Source organism: Phoca vitulina, unplaced genomic scaffold, assembly GCF_004348235.1.
Source record: "Phoca vitulina isolate PV1807 unplaced genomic scaffold, GSC_HSeal_1.0 scaffold20, whole genome shotgun sequence".
Lineage (NCBI taxonomy): Eukaryota > Metazoa > Chordata > Mammalia > Carnivora > Phocidae > Phoca > Phoca vitulina.
The window spans coordinates 3,418,543-3,439,130 of record NW_022589723.1 but is presented as its reverse complement, the minus strand read 5'-3'; the positions used below and the strand labels follow the sequence as shown (position 1 = coordinate 3,439,130).

Below are 20,588 nucleotides of genomic sequence, written 5' to 3'. Positions count from 1 at the left end.
GCTGACTTTCCTAAAACACAGAAACAGGCACACTGACTTAGACTAAATGAGAGGACAGAGAAATTTATCCTAAATGAAAGAACAGGACAAGGCCAGGGCCAGAGATCTAAGCAAAACAAATATAAGTAATATGCCTAATGGAGTATTTAAAGTAATGATCATAAAGATTCTCACTGGACTTAAGAGTGGAAGATGTTTGTGAGACCCTTAACACAGAGATAAGGAATAACATAGCAGAGATAAAGGGCTCGATAAATGAAATGAGAAACATGCTTGATGGGAGGAATAGCAGGCTGGAAGAAGCAGAGGAACAAATTAATGACCCAGAAGAAAGAGTAATGGAAAGTAATGAAGCTGAACAAAAGAAAGAAAAAGAATTATGCATAATGAGAACAGACTTAGGGAACTCAGTGGCTCCATCAAACATAATAACATTCATATTTTAAGAGTCCCAGAAAAAGAAGAGAGAGAAAAGGGGGAAGAAAACTTATTTGAAGAAATAGTAGCTGAAAACTTCCCTATTCTGGGGAAGGAAAACAAATATCCATATCCAGAAGGCAGAAAACACCCAACAATATCAACAAAAGCAGATATGGACCAAGACATATTGTAATTAAACTGGCAAAATATAGTGATAAAGAAAAAATTTTTAAAAAGTAGCAAGACAAAAGAAGGCAGTAACATGAAGGGAAACCCCATAAGGCAAGCAGGAGATTTTTCAACAGAAACTTTACAAATCAGAAGGGATTGGCATGATATATTCAAAGTGCTGATTGTGAAAAATCTGTAGCCAAGAATACTCTAACATTCAGAATAGAAGGAGAGTTAAAGAGTTTCCTAGACAAACAAGAACTGAAGGAATTCATGACCAAAAACCAGCCCTGCAAGAAATATTAAAGGGGACTCTTTGCATGGAAAAGAGAGACCAAAAATGACAGTATGGAGGTAGGAAACACAAAAGCTGTAACAATGAATATTTCTTTTTCTTTCCTTTTTTAAAAAAAGATTTATTTATTTATTTATTTATTTGAGAGAGAGAGAGAGAGAGAGAGCACAAGCAGGGAGAGTGGCAGGCAGAGGGAGAGGGAGAAGCAGGCTCCCCGCTGAGCAGGGAGCCCAATGTGGGGCTCAATCCCAGGACCGTGGTATCATGACCTGAGCTGAAGTTTCAGTCATGATATTCAGCTTAACCAACTGAGCCACCCAGGTGCCCCTACAATGAATATTTCTGTAAAATATCAGTCAAGAACTCACAGAATAAAATGATGTAAAATATGACAACATTTACCTAAAACATGGGGAGGAGAGGACAAAAGAATGGGTTCAAACTTAAATGACCATCAACTTAATACAGACTGCTTTATGCAAAAGAGGTTATAAACAAACCCAAAGGTAATCATATATCAAAAGCCACTAATAAATATGCAACGATAAAGAGAAAGAAATCCAAATATGTCACTAAGAAATAAAGACAAGAGGGGCACCTGGGTGGCTCAGTCATTAAGCGTCTGCCTTTGGCTCAGGTCATGATCCCAGCATCCTGGGATTGAGCCCCATGTCGGGCTCCCTGCTCTGTGGGAAGCCTGCTTCTCCCTCTCCCACTCCCCCTGCTTGTGTTCACTCTCTTGCTGTGTCTCTCTCTGTCAAATAAATAAATAAAATCTTAAAAAAAAAAAAAGAAATAAAGACAAGAAAGGATCAGAGAAAATCTTCAGAAACAACCACAAAATAATATGACAATAAATATATATCAATTATTACTTTGAATGTAAATGGACTAATTGTTCCAATCAAAAGACACAGGGTACCAGAATGGATAAAAAACCAAGACCCATCTATATACTGCCTACAAGAGACTCATTTTAGACTTAAGACACCTGCAGACTGAAAGTTAGGGGATGAAGAAATATCTATCATGCAAATGGATGTCAAAAGAAAGCCAGAGTAGCAATACTTATATTGGACAAAATAGACTTTATTTTATTTTTTAAAGACTGTATTCAATTTATTTGAGAGAGACTGTGTGCACAAGAGAGCAGGAGCAGGGGGCAGAGGGAGAGGGAGAAGCAGGCTCCCCACTGAGCAGGGATCCTGACTTGGGGCTCGATCCCAGGACCCTGGGATCATGACCTGAACCAAAGGCAGACACTTAACCAGGCGCACCTGAACAAAACTGACTTTAAAACAAAGACTGTAACAAGAGACAAAGAAGGGCACTATGTAATCATATGGGGGACAATCCAATACTAGCAATTGTTAATATTTATGCACCCAACATAGGAGCACCCAAATATATAAAACAGTTAATAACAAACATAAAGGTAATAATCAATAATAATACAATAGTAACAGGGGACTTTAACACCCCACTTACATCAACGGACAGATCATCTAAACAAAAAATCAACAAGAAAACAACGGCTTTGAATGACACATTGGACTAGATGGATTTAACAGATATATTCAGAACATTCCATTCTGAAACATCAGAATACACATTCAAATGCACACAGAACATTCTCCAGAATAGATCGCATATTAAGCCACAAAACAACCTTCAACAAATTTAAGAAGATCAAAGTCATATCATGCATCTTTTCTGACCATAATGCTGTGAAACTAGAAGTCAACCACAAGAAAAAATCTGCAAAGAGGAGTATGGAGGTTAAATAACATGCTACTAAACGATGAATGGGCCAACTAGGAAATAGAAGAAATAAAAAAGTACATGGAAACAAATGAAAATGAAAACACAATGGTCTAAAACCTCTGGGATGCAGCAAAAGCAGTTCAAAGAGGGAAGTTCATATCAATATGGGCCTACCTCAAGAAGCAAGAAAAATCTCAAACAATCCAACCTTATACCTAAAGGAGCTGAAAAAAGGACAACAAACAAAAGCTAAAGCCAGCAGAAGGAAAGAAATAATAAAGATTAGCACAGAAATAAATGCTATAGTAACTGAAAAAACAATAGAACAGATCTGAAACCAGAGGCTGGTTCTTTGAAAACAAAAAACAAAAAAACAATAAAATTGATAAACTTCTACTTATCAAGAAAAAAAGAGAAAGGACTCAAATAAAATCACAAATGAGAGGAGAAATAACAACCAACACCAGAGAAATACAAATAATTATAATATTACGAAAAGCTATACCCTAACAAATTGGACAATCTAGAAGAAATGGATAAATTCCCGGAAACATATAACCTCCTAAAACTGAAACAGGAAGAAATAGAAAATTTGAAAAGACCAATAACTAGCAAAGATATTGAATCAGTAATCAAAAAACTCCCAGCAAACAAAAGCCCAGGACAAGATGTGGCTTTGCAGGCGAAATCTACCAAACATTTAAAGAAGAGTTAATACCTATTCTTCTCAAACTATTCAAAAATAGAAAAGGAAGGAAAACTTCCAAATTCATCTTATGAGGCCAGAAGTACCCTGATACCAAAACCAAGTAAAGACACCACTAAAAAAGAGAACTATTGGCCAATATCCCTGATGAACACAGATGTGATATCTGTGGGCTCTGGTCCAGGAAGCCAAGAGCCTAAGAAACATCTAAACCCCAGTAAACAAGCAAATCTACTAAACTCATAACATTGTATTCTATACCCACAATGAAACAATGAATTAAAATACTTCTCAACATTTAAAATTTTGTCTTCTTTTTGGACATATCAGTAATGAATTATACTAATATCAGCACGTAGGGGAATACCATGAGGGTTTAATGAAATCATCATATTTCATAATTGTGAAGGTTTTGTTTATCCCTCTACAAATGACTCCCTTTCCCTCACAGTATTCTCAAGGAACTAATAGATTTAAATGTATTGTGTTGATACCAAAGAGCATAACAAATGGAAACAGCTCAGGATTTATGTATCTTTTTTTTTTTTTTTTTAGGATTTATGTATCTTTATAAGTTTAGCTGTATCAGCTCAAGTGTAGTTTGTAATCAATTTTGTGTCAACAGCATGTGTAAACTATTAGAAATGACCTGTGGGGTGGGCTGGAGAGAGAAAAGGAAGTCTACAAGTTTTGTTTAACGGAGGCCAACATACCATTTGGTTCTCTTGGGGACAACAAGGTACAATGTAAGTCAATTTCTAGTTTGGCCTCTGTCCCTGGATCATTTCACAGTGAGAGTTACCATATTAGAAATGTGACTGCATTGCACAATGAGCAGGGGCCTGCCAGAGGCCATTGCTCAGTCAAGTTTCCCCTCAGTTAGGGGCTATGCACGTGATGAATGGGGTTAATGAGAAAGTTTCCCGTAAAGGAAATGTCACTGTTGGCTAGTTCTTTCTTCTGTCCTACAATGCAAAGAACATTAGGTAAAAAGAGATAAAACAATCTGTCATTTCCATGGCACCTACTTCCAAACTGATGAAAGTGCTGGTCAAAAACAACATTCTTAAATCATCCAGAGCTCCTCAAAAGCCAGAAGGAGGGCACGCATTTCCCCCCAACTCACCCTGACTTTCAAAATTGAAGAAGCAGAGAGCCAAAGAAGTCCTAGCCATCCCATGCTCGTGCTTCCCTCCTGTCATAAAGAAGAGCAGGCCCTCCTGTAGAAGTTTCATTTATCATTCTAGGAGTTGCAGCCTTCACTGAGTCAGGCATCTGAAAAAGCACCAGGATGCTAGCGTGCAGAGTATTACTGAAACATGAACACACTGCTCCACAAAGACAAGCAGAGTGGAGAAGAGAGCCCATGTTAGAGGAACCTCCCAAAGAAACTAAAAGAATAAAAGGGCATGTGTAAAGAATGGGGATTTAGAGATTCTGAGTTAGATAACCCCAAGTCTGAAAGGACAACATGATGGATAAACTGAACTTTTTTTTTTCAAGCGTGGTGGGGCCAATAATAAAATTCAAAGGCACTGTTAGAAATTATATGGCCTGGTCCCTCATTTTAGATATTAGGAAACTGAGCTGAAAGCACTCACATTGTTCATTGCCCCAAACCCAAGACCACAATCCAGACCTTCTGATTCTGGATCCAATGTTCTTTCCAGTAATGCTACACCAATTAATGTAAAGGGTCAGACAGGTCTAGGTGGATTCAAATTCAGGTTCTCCCACTGACTAGTCCAGGACTTCTGACCAGTCAGTCTCTGGGAAACTCATGTTTTATCATCTATAAAATGGTAACAAATCTATTACTTAGCTTATATTTCTACATTTATGCTTTATAATACTAATGTTAAATACCTAGAACAAAGGTTGGCACATAGTAGGGATTTGATTAAATTTAGGTACTATTATTTTTCGATCACTGGTGGTTATTTAAGAAATGTTTGTGCATCATCTATGTGGCCAAGCACTTTGCTAGGTACTTGCAAAAAGAGGGAAAAAAAAAATCATTGCTCTCTCCAAGGTGCCTACAATCAGCAGATTCATAAACAGGACTTTAGGACAGTATGAAAAGAGTAATGAAACCATTCGAAGAATTTAACTTGAACTTAAGGAAGTGGATTATAAATTGAGATAAGATTATATGAATCACAAAAACAGACACATAGATGAATGGAACAGAATAGAGAGCCCAGAAATGGACCCTCAACTCTATGGTCAACTAATCTTCGACAAAGGAGGAAAGAATGTCCAATGGAAAAAAGACAGTCTCTTCAACAAATGGTGTTGGGAAAAATGGACAGCCACATGCAGAAGAAGGAAACTGGGCCATTTCCTTACACCACACACAAAAATAGACTCAAAATAGTTAAAAGACCTAAATGTGAGACAGGAGTCCATCAAAATCCTAAAGGAGACAAAGGCAGCAACCTCTTCGACCTCAGCTGCAGCAACTTCTTCCTAGAAACATCGCCAAAGGCAAGGGAAGTAAAGGCAAAAATGAACTATTGGGACTTCATCAAGATAAAAAGCTTTTGCACAGCAAAAGAAACAGTCAACAAAACCAAAAGACAACCGACAGAATGGGAGCAGATATTTGCAAATGACATATCAGATAAAGGGCTAGTATCCAAAATCTATAAAGAACTTCTTAAACTCAACACCCAAAGAACAAATGATCCAATCAAGAAATGGGCAGAAGACATGAACAGACATTTTTCCAAAGAAGACATCCAAATGGCCAACAGACACATGAAAAAGTGTTCAACATCGCTTGGCATCAGGGAAATCCAAATCAAAACTCAATGAGATACCACCTCACACCAGTCAGAATGGCTAAAATTAACAAGTCAGGAAACGACAGATGTTGGCGGGGATGCGGAGAAAGGGGAACCCTCCTACACTGTTGGTGGGAAGGCAAGCTCGTGCGGCCACTCTGGAAAACAGTATGGAGGTTCCTCAAAAAGTTGAAAATAGAGCTACCATACGATCCAGCAATTGCACTACTGGGTATTTACCCCAAAGATACAAATGTAGGGATCCGAAAGGGTATGTGCACCCTGATGTTTACAGCAGCAATGTCCACAATAGGCAAACTATGGAAAGAGCCAAGATGTCCATCGACAGATGAATGGATAAAGATGTGGTATATATCTACAATGGAATATTATGCAGCCATCAAAAGGAATGAAATCTTGCCATTTGCAACAACGTGGATAGAACTGGAGGGTATTATGCTGAGCGAAATAAGTCAATCAGAGAAAGACATGTATCATATGACCTCACTGATAAGAGGAATTCTTAATCTCAGGAAACAAACTGAGGGTTGCTGGAGTGGTAGGGGGTGGGAGGGATGGGGTGGCTGGGTGATAGATATTGGGGAGGGTATGTGCTATGGTGAGCGCTGTGAATTGTGTATAAGTCTGTTGAATCACAGACCTGTACCTCTGAAACAAATAATAGCTTATATGCTAAAAAAAAAAAAAAAAAAGAAGAAGAAGAAGAAGATAGCAGGAGGGGAAGAAAGAAGAGGGGGAAATCGGAGGGGAAGATGAACCATGAGAGACTATGGACTCTCAAAAACAAACTGAGGGTTCTAGAGAGGAGGGGGGTGGGGGGGTGGGTTAGCCTGGTGATGGGTATTAAGGAGGGCATGTTCTGCATGGAGCACTGGGTGTTATACGCAAACAATGAATTATGGAACACTACATCAAAAACTAATGATGTAATGTATGGTGATTAACATAACATAATAAAAAATAATGAAGGAAAAAAACAAAAACCTTTAAATATTTTAAATGCAAAAAAAAAATGATTATATGAATCAACATAGAACAATCTTCAAAAAAAATCTTGATCCTAGGAATCTCAGAGAAGTAACTCTTTATTTGTACCATGGGAGAATTAATTTTATCATGTGCCTTAAAAGGGCAGGTCTGAAATACATTTCTACCCAATAGTCATGAACTTGGGCAATGGCAACCCCAGGCAAAAATTTCTCAGATAAGTAAGAACCTGTAAAGGTAAGGTATTGTCTTTTTAAAAATGAAGTCAGGGGCGCCTGGGTGGCTCAGTCGTTAAGCGTCTGCCTTCGGCTCAGGTCATGATCCCAAGGTCCTGGGATGGAGCCCCGCATCGGGCTCCCTGCTCCGCGGGAAGCCTGCTTCTCCCTCTTCCACTCCCCCTGCTTGTGTTCCGTCTCTCGCTATCTCTCTCTCTGTCAAATAAATAAATAAAATCTTTAAAAAAATAAAAAAAATTAAAAAATAAATAAAAATAAAAATGAAGTCAGTAACACAGAACTATCCAAAAATGAAAAATGAACCAGATGATGCTGAGTGTCACGAAGTCATCATAAACCCTCAAAGTTGAGTTTGCTAAATGAAGGGCATCCTTGGACAAAATTGAAGAATTTGCTGTGGTTATATTATAAATGACATAAAATAGCGAAGTCATAAAAAATGTTTGATCTGCCACTACTCTCCTACTGGAGATCGGAGTCAGCCAAATGCTCTGTTTATGTAGAAGGTGTCTAAACATGGATGCTGAGAATGGTTTTCATTCAAAGCATCAATAAATCTTTGTTGTTGAATAAGGGAATATGCATGTGAGTTGCTACACATTTTGAAAAGCCAGTTCTAGGACTAAGCCCTGGGGCCTTTCTATAGTGCAGCACTCCATACATACTGACTGCAGAGCATACATGAGATTACAAACTCCAGACTCCCCCCACTTACTAGCTTTGGGACTCTGGGCTAGAAAGGTCAACTTCAAATCATTTTAGATGGTAAGGTTTCCATTTTGCTGGTGGGGAAACTGAATAATTAAGTGACTTCTCTCTGAATCTATACCCCAAAGCAATAGACTGCTGGGGTGCTTGGGTGGTGCAGTCAGTTGAGCAACCAATTCTTGGTTTTGGCTCAAGTCCTGCTCTCAGTGTTATGGGATTGAGCCCCATGTTGGGCTCCATGCTGAGCATGGAGTCTGCTTGAGATTCTCTCTCCCTCTCCCTCTGCCTCTCCTGCTCATGCTCACTCTCATTCTCTCTCAAATAAATAAAGAAATCTTAAAAAAAAAAATAAACAGCTGATTTTAGGTTCTTTGTTTATTAAATCATGCCATTTCTTTAAAGTCTGTGAAAACAAACTAAAAAAACTAATGGTGATACATATCAATTCTTGTATATAGTGACAGAATGAATGTTAAGCATGAAATCCTTTTTATTCTAGAAAGTCATGCTGAAGAAGTCCTGAAATACACCTGACTTCTCCATGACATGCAAGTGGAGAAAGGAAACCTAACAGACAATGAGGGCTGCCAATAGAAATCACATATAAGGAAATGAACATCAAAATAACAGCTCTGTTACCCATTGTCTTCTACTAGTCCTGTGACAACAGATGTAGCTGTTTCTTTGTGGAATAAAACAAGTGGAGATGGTGTTCAGTGAGCACACACAAGCACAGCCAGGCTGGGTCACCGCCTGTTTTATGAGCTCTATCTGTTCTGACTGGTTGGTGTTGCTGTCTATCTAGTTATTTTCAACTCCCAGAGAATAGGGGTTAATTAAAGCAGAAAGGGGCCAGGTAGAGGAAGTGGCCCAGAGTGGGGACAGTGGCAAACTGGAGAACACATATCCCAGTTGAAGTAGACACCTGCTTACTCAATCCCAGCTGGTTGAAGTCAAGAAAATAAGCCCACTGTTGCCAGATTTTCTAATTTTTTCTTAGAAACTCCTCCATATTTTTAAAATGTGTATTCCTAATTCAATCTTTAAAATGCTGTGTTTGCCCAAAAACACTTCTTTAGGTCAGATCAGGGATAAGAGTTGCCAGCTTCCTATTGAAGGTTGTCAGCCTATGATTGCTGGAAATAGTTCCAAAGTACAGGTAAGTGTATGGATTGGGTACACCGCCCCCAACCTGATGGCAGGAGTGTGTCATGGCCACAGGGTTTCAGCAATTTTATACGAATCATAAATATGGTACAAAAAGAATTTAAGTTTACTAATAGCATCCAGAGAACGGATAATCCTTTCACAGACAAAGAAAACTAAAGACACAATAAGGAACACTTTTTCACCTTTATTATTGTCAATCAAATCTTGATTTAACTTCTATTTTAACTGGAGATCATGATCGCAATATACTTTCTCTCCTTCCATTTACTCTTCTCTTTTCCTTCTCCAACCTTTCCTTAGTTTGAGATATAAGATCATTGGACTTTTGTGGAGATGACACAAGATACTATATGTAATATACTTAGAACAATGCCCAGCACAAAGTAAGAACTCAAAAACAGTAATAGCCTGCTGTTACCGTGAATATTATTTAGCTATCAAAGCCTCACAGGGCTGCTCTAAAACCTGGAGCAGCCAATGTTAACTTACAACTGAGCTCTTACACAAAACTTCTGCTCACAGAATCACTTCTGTGCTTACCCTCTTTAGCAATCTGTTTCTTAAATGAATCCCCATTTCACTTCCTCTGAGAAGCTGAGAATCTTTCGCACACCAGAACAAAGAAGAGAGGTCTCTGTAGCGCATTTTGCAACAGAAGAGCTAAGGGCCTCCACCTCTCTTTTCCCCCTAGGAGACAGAGGTACTTTTCCAGTTTTGGTTGTTTGTTTCTTTGTGAAATGGACTCATTCCCCCTTCCAAACTGCTTAAAACAAGCTGAATTTATACATCACCTGACCTATTTAATAATCTTTTTTTGCTATTTGCAATGGCTTAATATGTTAAAAGCACATTATCACTTATTGGAAAGAAGAATATTTGATCCACAAATTCATTAAATTAGCAAGTAACGAGTTAGCACCAAACAAACACCAAGTTTTATTTAAATTTTGTTCTTGTCCTCTAAGGTATGGGTCAACCCAGCCATCAGGAAACTAGAATCAGTGCTTGATTCAATATTTAGTTATCTGAAATTAAAACTCTACAACTTTCTGTCGTAGGCACTGCAAGCAAAGACCAAACATTAAGGAAGGGACAATTAGATAGTGGGAGGAAGTAAATAATCCCTCAGTCTTTCTGGGATCAAGTCAGCAATTTCCAAGCACTCCCTGGGAATAGAGAATGGATGGCTCAGCACAACCCTGGCTCCTACCAGGGCCACTTCCCTAAGTGCCTTGATCTGCATGACATCATATTTCAGGGATATCCTGAGATGGATGGATACAAATACATGAATGGGAGTAAGCCAAACAAAATAGCTTACAGTGTGCATAGGAAAAATAGGTTTTTAAAGACTTCTTACAAAGAGTAAAAGTCTAAATACTCTCTCTTGTTTCCTGCTTTTCAAATAAAACCAATATTTTCTCCAAGCATATCATTTTCCCAGTCAAAGGCACTTGCATTTCTTAAAAATAGGAATTGAATTATATTAAAAATGGAGTGCAAGTTTTCCCTCCCCAGGATAAACACAGTGGCTGCTGGCAGGTACCAGCTGCAGGTGCTGTCTAAGCAAATATGGCAACAAAAGGGGAATATTTACTTCGGCACATGAGAAAATGAGGTAGCAGTCTCAATAACCGGTTCAGTAGAATCAAAGAGATATACCTGTAGGTTTTCAATTTCTTCTTTGTGTTCCCTCTTCAAGTGTAAAATAGCAGCTTGGTATTCTGTAAGATCACAAAAGAAGCCGATTACAAAAAGCACAAAATTATACACAAAATTCAAGTGAGCATCTCCAAGATGCCAGAGTCCCTCCTGCAAATAAACTAAGTCAATAAATGCCACAGTTTGACATTAACCTGACAAGAGATGTTGAAAACTGGGACAAGATAGGACAAGTCGCTTAGGATAGAAGGGAAATTTCCTTCCATTTGGCAAACGCTGAATTATGAGAGGCCCCAAATTAAGCAGAGAGGATAGGGTTAAAAAAAGCATGATGAGTGTTCCAGATAAAGACTGGGTCAGGTGTTTGTCTTTAAGAAGGAGTTGGAAGCTCAGGCAGCACTGAGAACAAATACAGACGTGTTAAGAGCAGACACACAGGAAATAAAACTTTGTATGTGAGATCAGAGAACTCTATTTTTAACTGGTTAAAAAAAAAATCTCCATTTGAATGCAAGGCTAAGCAAGCATCCAGGGCTGATTTTAATCTTTAGATCCCTTCAGAAAGTCAAAACCATTTGTCATTTGGATGAGATAATCTAGGGTGAGTTGAGGTTGAAAGGAGGACAAAAATAAATTTCTGATCCAATTTTAGCCTGGGTCTAATAATGTTTATTCCAACGAAAAGTCCCAAGTGTACACAAGAACTCCAGCCAACAACTAAAACTACCAGCCCGCTGGCTAAGCATGAAGCGGCCCTGACAACTTTATTTCCAGCAGGACGACTAAGTATGTGGGGTCATAGAACTATACAGACTGGAGGACCACAAAGCAAAATGCTATGCAAAAACATTTTTGTGGGATAAGTTGTTACCTTAACAATGTGTTTGGGGTTGTGAGTATGAGTACTATAGAAGCAGTTAGATGTCATTTAAAAAATATATGAAAGGATAGGCTATTTCTTCAGGTGGATTTCAGAAATCAGGCATGAAAATTCAGGTGTCAATTCAAAAATGGATGAGGGAAATCTTTGGTAAAGCCACAACAGGACAGGAGTGTTGCTGTTATTATAAATGGTCACACCGCTGCTCTTATGGGGAATGTGTTACATTGAGCTATGAATCTGTCAGCAAGTTCTGTGAATTTTACATCCAAACCATACCTTGAATCAAACCACTTCTCACCATCCCCACACTCACCAACCACCCCTATGGTCCAAGCTACCACAGTTTTCTCCTTGACCTCTGCAATAACCTAGAAAGTGTGCCTGCTTTGACTCTTACCACCACCACCATACCCATTCTTCCACAGCAGTCTGAATAATCTAGTAAAGGCCTGAACCAGATTATCTTATCCCGGGCTTTCCAATGCACTTAGAGTGAAATCCCAACTTTTACTGCAGCCCATAACACCCTTCACAACATGGCACCTACATGCCTCTCCCTGTCTTTGCCTTGTTCATTACAGACCAGGCACTCTGGCTTTCTTGCTATTCCTTGAACTTGTCAAGTTTTTTTCTACCCCAAAATCTTTACTAATATTGGAGACAACGATATGGATTGTATTTATTGAGCCTTTACTATATATCAGGCATTATTTAAGTACTTCATATGTATTGACTCATTTTTTCTCCCACAAGAACCCTGTCATGTAGGTACATTATCCCCATTAATGATGAAGAAGTCAATGCATAAAGAAGTTATGCAGCTTTCTTATTTAAGAAAGATGAATAAATTGCAGAGCTAGAAAACATATGTAATTCAAGAGTGAATATATAAACAAATTGTGGTATAGCTATAGAAGGGAATACTACTCAGCAATACTAAGGAATCACTATTGATACATACTTCAACATAAATCAATCTCAAGATATTATGCAGAGTGAAAAAGTCTCAGAAGTCTAATTATTGTTTAATTCCATTTATATGACATTCCAGAAAAGACAAAACCATAGGGATAAAAACAGATCACAGCAGCAGTGGCCAAGGTTGGGGGGGTGCTAGTATTTGATTACGAAGGGGCAGCACACAAAGGAATTTTGGGGGTGATGAAACATTTCTCTATCCTGATTACTGTGGTGGGTACATGAATTTGCACATGAGTTAAAACTCACGGAACTGTGCACCAAAAAGAAAAAGTTAATTTTATACTATGTTAATTTCTTAAAAATCTACATCAAATGTTTTACTTTTAAATGTTTTCCCTAGGAGACTCAGCCTAACTCAAGAACACCTGTTACTACTATTTCTTTTTTTTTTTTTTTTAAAGATTTTATTTATTTATTTGAGAGAGAGAGAGAGTGAGAGAGAGAGCACAAGAGGGGGTAGGGTTAGAGGGAGAAGCAGACTCCCCGCTGAGCAGGGAGCCCAATGTGGGACTTGATCCCAGGACTCCGGGATCATGACCTGAGCCGAAGGCAGTCGCTGAACCAACTGAGCCACCCAGGCGCCCCTGTTACTACTATTTCTATTCATTATTTTCCTAAGGGTACTAGCGGATGCAATTGGATAAGAAAAAAGAAAACATGGGTGTACACACATGCACACACACATTTATATATAAAAATAAAGGAAAAAATTAAGCTATTATTCACTATGAACATGTATTTAGAAAAATTCAAAAGACTGCCTGCAGATAACATATTGAAATTAACACATAGTTTAGTAAAGTTGCTGGATATAAAAAAATCCCGATGCCAGCAACAGTTTCAAAAAGAAAACTTAACATTCACAGTACCCCTAAAAGCACAAAGTACTTAAAAAAACCTCATAAATTTTTAAGACTTCATAAGAAAACAGAAACATTATGTTGAAATGTATTACCAAGAAAGAGATAGAGATAAGCCATGTTTTTGATAAGACTCAATATTGTAAAGATGTTAATTTTCCCAAGTTGATCTATTGATTCAGTGCAATCCTGTTAAGCATTTCTAAGAGTTTGGGGGTTTTTTTTGAACAAGGAGTTCATTCTAAAATATATATTGAAGCACAGATGTGCAAAAAGCCCATAAGAGCCCAGAAACTTGAAAATATAAAGATGAGATAACTTGCCTTACCATTTAATAAGAATTATTTTTAATTATCACAACATAATTAAAATAGCATAGTGCTGAAAGAGGGATAACAGATAATAGAATAAAGGACTCAGAAAGACACGGTGAATTCATGGTCTCTTTAGAGGACGGAAGTATCATGGAAGATCTTTGTTTATACTAAGAATGGTTTTTCTAATAATTATTGATTGGGAAATGTGGATATGTATATGGAAAAATGAAAATTGGATCCCAACTTTATACCAGATAATAACCTATTTTAAGTTGATTAAAAGCTAAATTGTAAAAAGCAAAACTACAAATGTTTAGTACGACAATACAGCATAATATTTTTATAATTTCAGGTTAGGAAAAACTTAAGATTCAAAAAGCATTACATATAAAGGAAAGAAAATTGATAAATTTGACTACATTAAAAGAAAGAACTTCTTTTCACAATATGTCATAAAAAGAGGGAAAAGACAAGGCCACAGGTTGGGAAAATACTTAAATAATTAAAGCTCATGGGTGTGTCCATGCGCGCGTGTACTCCTACAAAACTACAGAAAACAAAAAATGGGTAAAAAATGTCAATAAGCACTCTAAAAAGACAACATATGAGTAACAATTATATTCAAAGGTGCTCATTCTCATTAGTAATCAGGAATATTGAAAGCCTGACAAAACTGAGTGTTGGTGTAGATGTGGAGCAATGGAATGCTCACATAACTGTGGCAGGAGTGCAAACTGGTGCAATCACTGTGAAAAGTGTTCGGCATTTTCTAATAAAGCTGAAGCTACTCATACCTCCCTACCCAACAATCTTTATCCTGGCTACACACAAATGGAAAAAAATGACAAAAGGAAAGCAAATAATAGTAACTAAAGTCAGGATGATGGTGGGATCCAGGAGAAGACAAATTGAGTTGGGTTATGAGCAAGGTGGCATCATATGAGTGTTCAATGAAAAATTACTCTTTAACTTCTATGTGTTTTATGTCATTTTCTTTATGTATACCTAACATTAAAATGTAAGAAAAAAAGAATAATCAAAAATCAATTCCAGGCCTTTACAAAGCAGGCAAATTGTAGCTAAACCAACCTTCTTACGAAACTGATGCTCCTTGGAAATAACACCTACATTCTTAATAGAAATTACACATAGAATATATTTTGAAATGATTCATTTTGTGTAAATTGTACCTGTAAGGGTGTGACAGATAGAGTCATGACTAATTCACAGATTGATGAAGGAGACCATTGCAAAGCTAACACCCAGGAAATCATGATTCATCTCTTCTTCAAATATTTTTGCCCATGGTCCCAGTGTAACAAAGGATACACCCCCATTATGGAGAAGGATAAGATGGAATCTGCAGGCAACATGTAAAAGGGAGAAGTTAATGCCTTCACTGGTGGAAGGCTCATGCCACCGGCTCACAAGAGAATGCTAAGAGAATATAAAGGTTACAGAATTGTGAGTCTAAGCTAGGTTGGTGGTTTCCAAATATGTCTTGTTAGTGGCAGTCCCCTCCCTCCACGTTTTCTAAGTTTGCAAATGCAAGAGGAGAGCCCCTGTCACATGGAGGTGAGGATGGTGAGGCAGAGGTCTCAATTCAAGACTAAGGATGTTTTTGTTTGTTAAAAAGAGAATTTCACCCTGGTATTCAGTAGCTGAATAATGGGAATAATGGGAATAATGCATGAAGAGGAGAAATCAAGATTTTGAGTATCAGGGCTTGAAAAGGGCAGACCACTTTGAAGCTACATTAGCCCCAAAGGAAATTAACAAATAAATTCAATTAATGTAGCCCCCAGAAAAGAAACTTCAAGAATATCTTTTAAGAAAATAACATATTGCGGAGCCTGGGTGGCTCAGTCAGTTAAGTGTCTGCCTTTGGCTCAGGTCATGATCCCAGAGTCCTGGGATCAAGTCCCGCATTGGGCTCCCTGCTCAGCGGGGAGTCTGCTTCTCCCTCTCCCTCTGCCTGCTGCTCTGTCTGCTCTCTATTTCTCTCTCTCTCAAATAAATAAATAAAATCTTAAAAAAAAAAAAAAGAAAAGAAAAGAACATATTCTATTAAAAGACAAAAATAGGAAAAGGATCCTGACTGGCAGGATTCAACATGTGGGGAAAAAATATGTAAGAACTTTCCTCCCTAAAAATAAAACTCTTTCTAGTCTAGTACTTAATCTAATTGATACATATCCCTTTTGTAGTACAAATCTTTTTTTTTTTTTTTTAATCCGCTCACAACAACAAAACAGCCCTTCTGCCAGGTATCATTAGAGCCTGTGTCTTCCGATTCACCAAGAGTGGCACTGAAGGTGATCTCACTATCATGGGAAGGCATGTAGTAACCAGAGCCACAGTGCACACTGGCTCAGCTTCCTTTAATTATATATGGATACAGGGAACACTGAGTGCTATTTCTCAGCACTCTACACAGATTAATATAGGCCATCCTCACATCACTCTTACAAGGTGGGTGCTATATCATCCCAAGGTCCACTTTACAGATAAGGAAACCGAGGTACACAGGTTAAACAACTTTCCCCAAAACACAAGCTAGTAAGTGCCAACAAATTCATTCAGGCCCTAAGAACCTGTGATTTTTACCCTGTAGAGTTTCTTGTTTGTTTGCTACTGCTGTTCTTATGGTTGTGTAAGCTTCAGGTATAACCCAAACTCCAAGTTCCTAGGCACTTAAAGGTTGCTGGCTTCACCCAATCACTAGAATCAGTAGTAAACTCAGCAAATCTTTTCCGTAACTCTTTAAAAGGAGTCTGGGGTATTATTAATCCCAGGGAGGTTCCATGAGCCTGGGGTTAACATGAACAGTGTGAGTGACAATGGCTGGTCCCATCAAGTTATGTGACTATGATTCATCTATTTTCTCTATGGGGACTTCCAGAACTACAGTCACCAGTTTGTGGTTGTGTCTGGTTTTCATTTATACTCTCTCACACGTATCCAAGTCCCTCCCCTACACACACACACACACACACACACACACACACACACACACACACACCCCACTGGCAGAAACAGATTATGCACACAGTTGGGGAACTAGAGAATTCCTGATTTCCCTAACGGATGAAAACCATGGCTCTCTTTGTGCTCATGGATTCTAATTCATACTGCCTTTGCCTTTCATTGGCTTTACCCATTGCCTCACATTGCTTCACAAAGGGTTAGCACATACCTTCAATCTTAAAGGCAAAGGATCCTTCCTCTGAATTAAACTTGGAGAATACTCAATATTTCCAAAGCTTTGCAGGCACAGCAGTGAGGTCATTCTTTTGGTAATAGACAGCTGGACTTTATTTTAACAGTTGAATATTTATCTTAATGTATGTTAGGAAAAAAAAATCAAACTAGCACATAAAACCCATGACCTCATGGATATTACTGTTATAAGACAATGTTGGTCAAAGTTTAGTCCCTGAAACTAAAGATCACCTGGAACTTCTTAGAAATTCTAATTCTCAGGCCCACCCCAGACTTAATAAGAAACTTGGAGGATGCTTTAATAAGGCTCCCAAGTGATTATGACACATTCTAAAGTTGAGAACCAGTGCTTTTGAAGGTAAGTTACTTTTACTCACACAAAAAGCACCACACAACCCAAAAAAGTTTAAAAATTTTTAAATAGTAAAAATGTATAAATATATGCTCCATATCATGGAGCTGGTACATAAGAGATATCATTTGGGAAAACACAGTAATTACTGACAGATGAATATACATTCAAACGAAGTTATCCATGAACAAACGCAGAAACTTTCTCCAACTATTTCTTACATTAACGAAAATGGTGCTGGTCATAGAAGGCAAAATCACATACAATTTACTTCAATACCCAAGAATAAAATCAAATTTGAGCTCTCATATTTATTTATTTTTATTTTTTTTAAAGATTTATTTTATTTCTTCCAGAGAGAAAAAGAGAGAGCATGCAAGTGGCAGGAGAGGCAGAGGGAGAGGGAGAATCTCAAGCAGACTCCACACTGAGCGTGGAGTCCGATGTGGGGCTTGATCTCAGGACCCTGAGATCATGACCTGAGCCGAAATCAAGGGTCGGACGCTTAACCGACTGAGCCACCCAGGTGCCCCTGAGCTCTCATATTTAATATGCTTATGAGGGTGAAGTGTATGGCCTGCTCTTGGTACCCAGTAGGTCCTCTAGATCTGTTTCCTCACCAGGTACCTATAAACAATGCAGTTTGGGAAAGGGATAGCTGCCTTGGTATCCATTAGCAACAATCAAGGAAGATTCAAAGTCAGTGAAGTCCAGAGAAAAAGTGGGCTATAATCAAAATCAACAGCAGCCAGCAGGTCCATCACCTGAAATGTCAACACAACACCTCTTTATCAGTGGGCCTTCAACAATCACAGTATAAGCGTATAAGGAGCCCAATTATTTCTTCTGATGTTGGACTGCGGATAACACCTCTCCCTCTTCCCCTCTGCCCCACAACTGGACAATCTAAATACAAAGCCCCCCCCCTTTTTTTAAAGATTTTATTTATTCATTTGAGAGAGAGAGACAGAGAGAGCACACAAGCAGGGCGAGAGGCAGAGGGAGAGGGAGAAGCAGACCTCCTGCTGAGCCAGCCAGGAGCCCAACGCGGGGCTTGATCCCAGGACCCGGAGATCATGATCTGAGCCGAAGACAGATGCCCAACCATCTGAGCCACCCAGGAGCCCCTCAAAGCCTTTGACACTAAGCACAAGCCACTGTCCACAAGTGGGGATCCTCAGCCCAACCTTATCCCCTAAACACTGTAAAACACCAAGCCAGTCTCCTTCCTTTCCTCTTTCAAGGCATTTTCTAGGCAGCTTCAGAGGCCTGCCCTGTTCTCCCCAGAAGTCTCACTATTTTAGTAAATAAACCTTTTCATACCCTCTTTTGTGGGTGGTGTATGTATGTAGTTATCAATCTTAGCATCTGAATCTAATTTGGATAGAGACCCATCCTGTCTCTTCAAAAAGGATGAGACCAGGGAAGACTGGGTGGCTCAAGTCGGTTAAGCAGCTGCCTTCGGCTCAGGTCATGATCCCAGAGACCTGGGATCGAGCCCTACGTCCTCAGGGGGGAGTCTGCTTCTGCCTCTGACCCTCCCCTCCGCTTGTGCTCTCTCTCTGGCCCTCTCTCTCTCTTTTCTCTCAAATAAATAAATACAATCTTTAAAAAAACAAAAAACAAAAAGGATGAGGCCATGTAGAAGTTATGTGACTAATCAATGACTGTAGCTATTATTTTGTTCTATATATGTATAAAAAGGAGATGACTAGTTTCCTTTATCAGAAAAATAAACGATTGGACAATAGCTGGGAGAAGTCCCATGAGTTTAGGATTTTATCTTTCAATCTCTCTCCTTGGTTAAGAACATTTAGGATTTTCTCAGGCAGAAATATAAAAATGCAAGTATTAAAAGATGGGGAAAATATCCCAACTCTCCAGGCCCACCAGTTTCTCGGTAAACCTGGTAGCGCTTTCATTCATGTGTTTACTATCTCCACAAGCCAGGCACTGTACTAGGCAGTGGGTATAAGAAAATGAACAGCACACACTTCCACCCTGAAGGGCTTCTCAAGGTGAACCTCTTGGAAATGTCTTAGAAGCTTCTTGCACTTACACTTCAGTAGTAACACATTAAGCTTTTGTTTTCTTAAAAAAGATTTGACTTCATTCAATTATTTTATGTGGAGTTGTCAGAGGCTGGAACACGGCTCAGCAAATATTCATCCACTCTCACCTCGGTACAGAGCACCTCCTAGGACTTTTGGCTTTGGCTAGTGCCATGCGAACGGACACGACGCAAGGAAAGGATTTATATTTGCTTGCACACAGTTTGGCTTGCCTCCTTCACTCCTGCTCCTTCACAAAATAATGTAGCCTAGGTAGCGACTACTCAGTCAGCCTGGGTCCCCCAGTGCAGACCTATCCCTTAGCCACGGTGAGCAGCCAAGTCCAGTCTGTGCACAGTGTGAAACAGCCCAGCCAGGCTCAGTTGAACCACAGAGGACCCTGACACCTATGCAAATAAATGCTTGTTATTGAAAACTACTAGATTGTAAGCATGGTTTGTTACACGGCATTATTGCAGAAATAGCTGATAAATATCCTAAGTTTCCAGCCAAGTTTACTCTGTGGAGATTCATACCATTTTAGAGGCTTTAAATAACTGGGATGGGGTCTCACTCACCAATATAGACAGAAAACAGCTTCAGGAAGAGGATAAACTGAAGGTGGGCAGGGATGATCAAGGAATGTATATCCTTTAATACTCAGCAATTGAGTCTTTATGTCCTGAAGTGATGGTCTAAAATAGGTACAAATGTCAGCAAATTCATGACTATGTGTCTTTGACTCTACCCAGATGCCCAAGGTAAATATTCAGGGCCAGGCCCCATGTGACAAACAGCTTACCATGAGGACAACATCCATTCAGTGAAATTCTAGCTGCCGGTGCTAGGTAACTAGCCTCTTCGTGGGATCCTCTTCTGTCACCCTTATTTTCTATCCTGTTAAAGGGGAGATGCTAAACAGCTTAGAACTCCAGGAACATATGCTCCCTAAAACTTATATTTCCCTTTCTATCCATGTAGCATTTAAAAGCCAAG

At 38.9% G+C, this 20,588-nt stretch overlaps 1 protein-coding gene across 5 annotated transcripts in view; it reads right to left on the bottom strand.

Annotated features, from left to right (window-relative positions):
• FMN1 (formin 1) overlaps positions 1-20,588 on the bottom strand; it is a 418,828-nt gene that overhangs the window by 222,648 nt on the left and 175,592 nt on the right. For all 5 annotated transcript variants that reach the window (XM_032417337.1, XM_032417336.1, XM_032417339.1 and 2 more), the window contains one exon: positions 10,927-10,988. In XM_032417337.1, the coding sequence (XP_032273228.1) occupies positions 10,927-10,988 (62 nt within the window). The remainder of the gene's footprint in view (positions 1-10,926; positions 10,989-20,588) is intronic.